Source organism: Entamoeba dispar, genomic scaffold, assembly GCF_000209125.1.
Source record: "Entamoeba dispar SAW760 scf_1105229458237 genomic scaffold, whole genome shotgun sequence".
Taxonomy (NCBI): domain Eukaryota; phylum Evosea; order Mastigamoebida; family Endamoebidae; genus Entamoeba; species Entamoeba dispar.
The window spans coordinates 1-1,328 of record NW_001853092.1 but is presented as its reverse complement, the minus strand read 5'-3'; the positions used below and the strand labels follow the sequence as shown (position 1 = coordinate 1,328).

The window sequence follows — 1,328 nt, the reverse complement described above, 5'->3', positions numbered from 1 at the left end:
TATTTTAATCAGACCAGCTTTCATCAGATTCAAAACAATAACTTGGTATTGTTTTATTTTTCATTAATTCATCTTCACATCCACATTCTTCAAAACATCCACGTCCAAATGATGTAATTGAAGATGGTATATTAAATGATGTTAATGATGAACATCTATCAAAACATCCATGTCCTATTTTACTTATTGATGATGGAATATTAATTGATTTTAATGATGAACATCCATTAAAACATGCATTTCCTAATTTAGTAATTGAAGATGGAATAATAAATTTATTAATATCTTTCTTTTCAATATTCTTTCCATTGATTATTTGTAGATTTTCTGGTATTTGAACACTAACTAGTACTGGTTCATTCATAAATATTCTATCTTCACTAATAAATTGTAAATTATCTATATTCATAGATGTTAATGATGAACATTCATAAAAACACCAATATCCTATTGATATAACTGATGAAGGTATATTAATTGATTTTAATGATGAACATCCATTAAAACAATCATCTCCTATTTCATTAATTGATGATGGTATATTAATTGATGTTAATGATGAACATCCATAAAAACAATGATATCCAAGTGATTTAACTGATGATGGTATATTAATTGACGTTAACGATGAACAGTATTCAAAACATCTACTTCCTATTTCATTAATTGGTGTTGGTGTATTAATTGATATTAATGATGAACATCCATAAAAACATCCATCTCCTATTTTACTAATTGTTGATGGTATATTAATTGATGTTAATGATGAACATTTATAAAAACAACATTTTCCTAATACACTAATTGAGGATGGTATATTAATTGTTGTTAATGAATAACAGTATATAAAACATTCATATCCAAGTGATTTAACTTCTGATGGTATTGTATTTCCATATTTCTTTCTATCTTTTTTTGTATATTCTATATTTTTACAGATATTTCCTTGTTCTTTCTCTTGTAAATATTCTGAATAATTTACTAAATACCATATTACATATTTAAATATTCTTCCATCTTTAAATATTTCATCATCATATTCATAAACATGGAATGTTTCAATATTAGTAAACAATTTTCTTGAATATTCATTTAATGGAATTGGATTAAAATGAAATCGTTCAATATTTCCTTGAAATCTTTTAATTCCTATTTCTAAATTAATGAAATCATTAATATCATTAAAATACTTTGATGTTATCATTATTTCATTATATCCTAATTTCATTATTGTTTTATTATTTATTAGTTGTTTTTATTAGTTCTTTTATTTTTATATTTTAATTTCTTCTTTTTTATTCTTTATCATCATTCTATTTTTATTAATT

General features: G+C 22.6%; 1 protein-coding gene across 1 annotated transcript, besides 1 other annotated feature; it reads right to left on the bottom strand.

The window, feature by feature from the left end:
- Positions 1–4: 4 nt before the first annotated feature.
- Positions 5–1,228, bottom strand: EDI_205930 (uncharacterized protein; the record flags this gene model as incomplete). Its single annotated transcript, XM_001734353.1, has 1 exon — positions 5–1,228. The coding sequence occupies one exon, from the start codon at positions 1,226–1,228 to the stop codon at positions 5–7; it is 1,224 nt and encodes a 407-aa protein (XP_001734405.1).
- Positions 1,191–1,320: a microsatellite.
- Between the last annotated feature and the right edge of the window lie 8 nt (positions 1,321–1,328).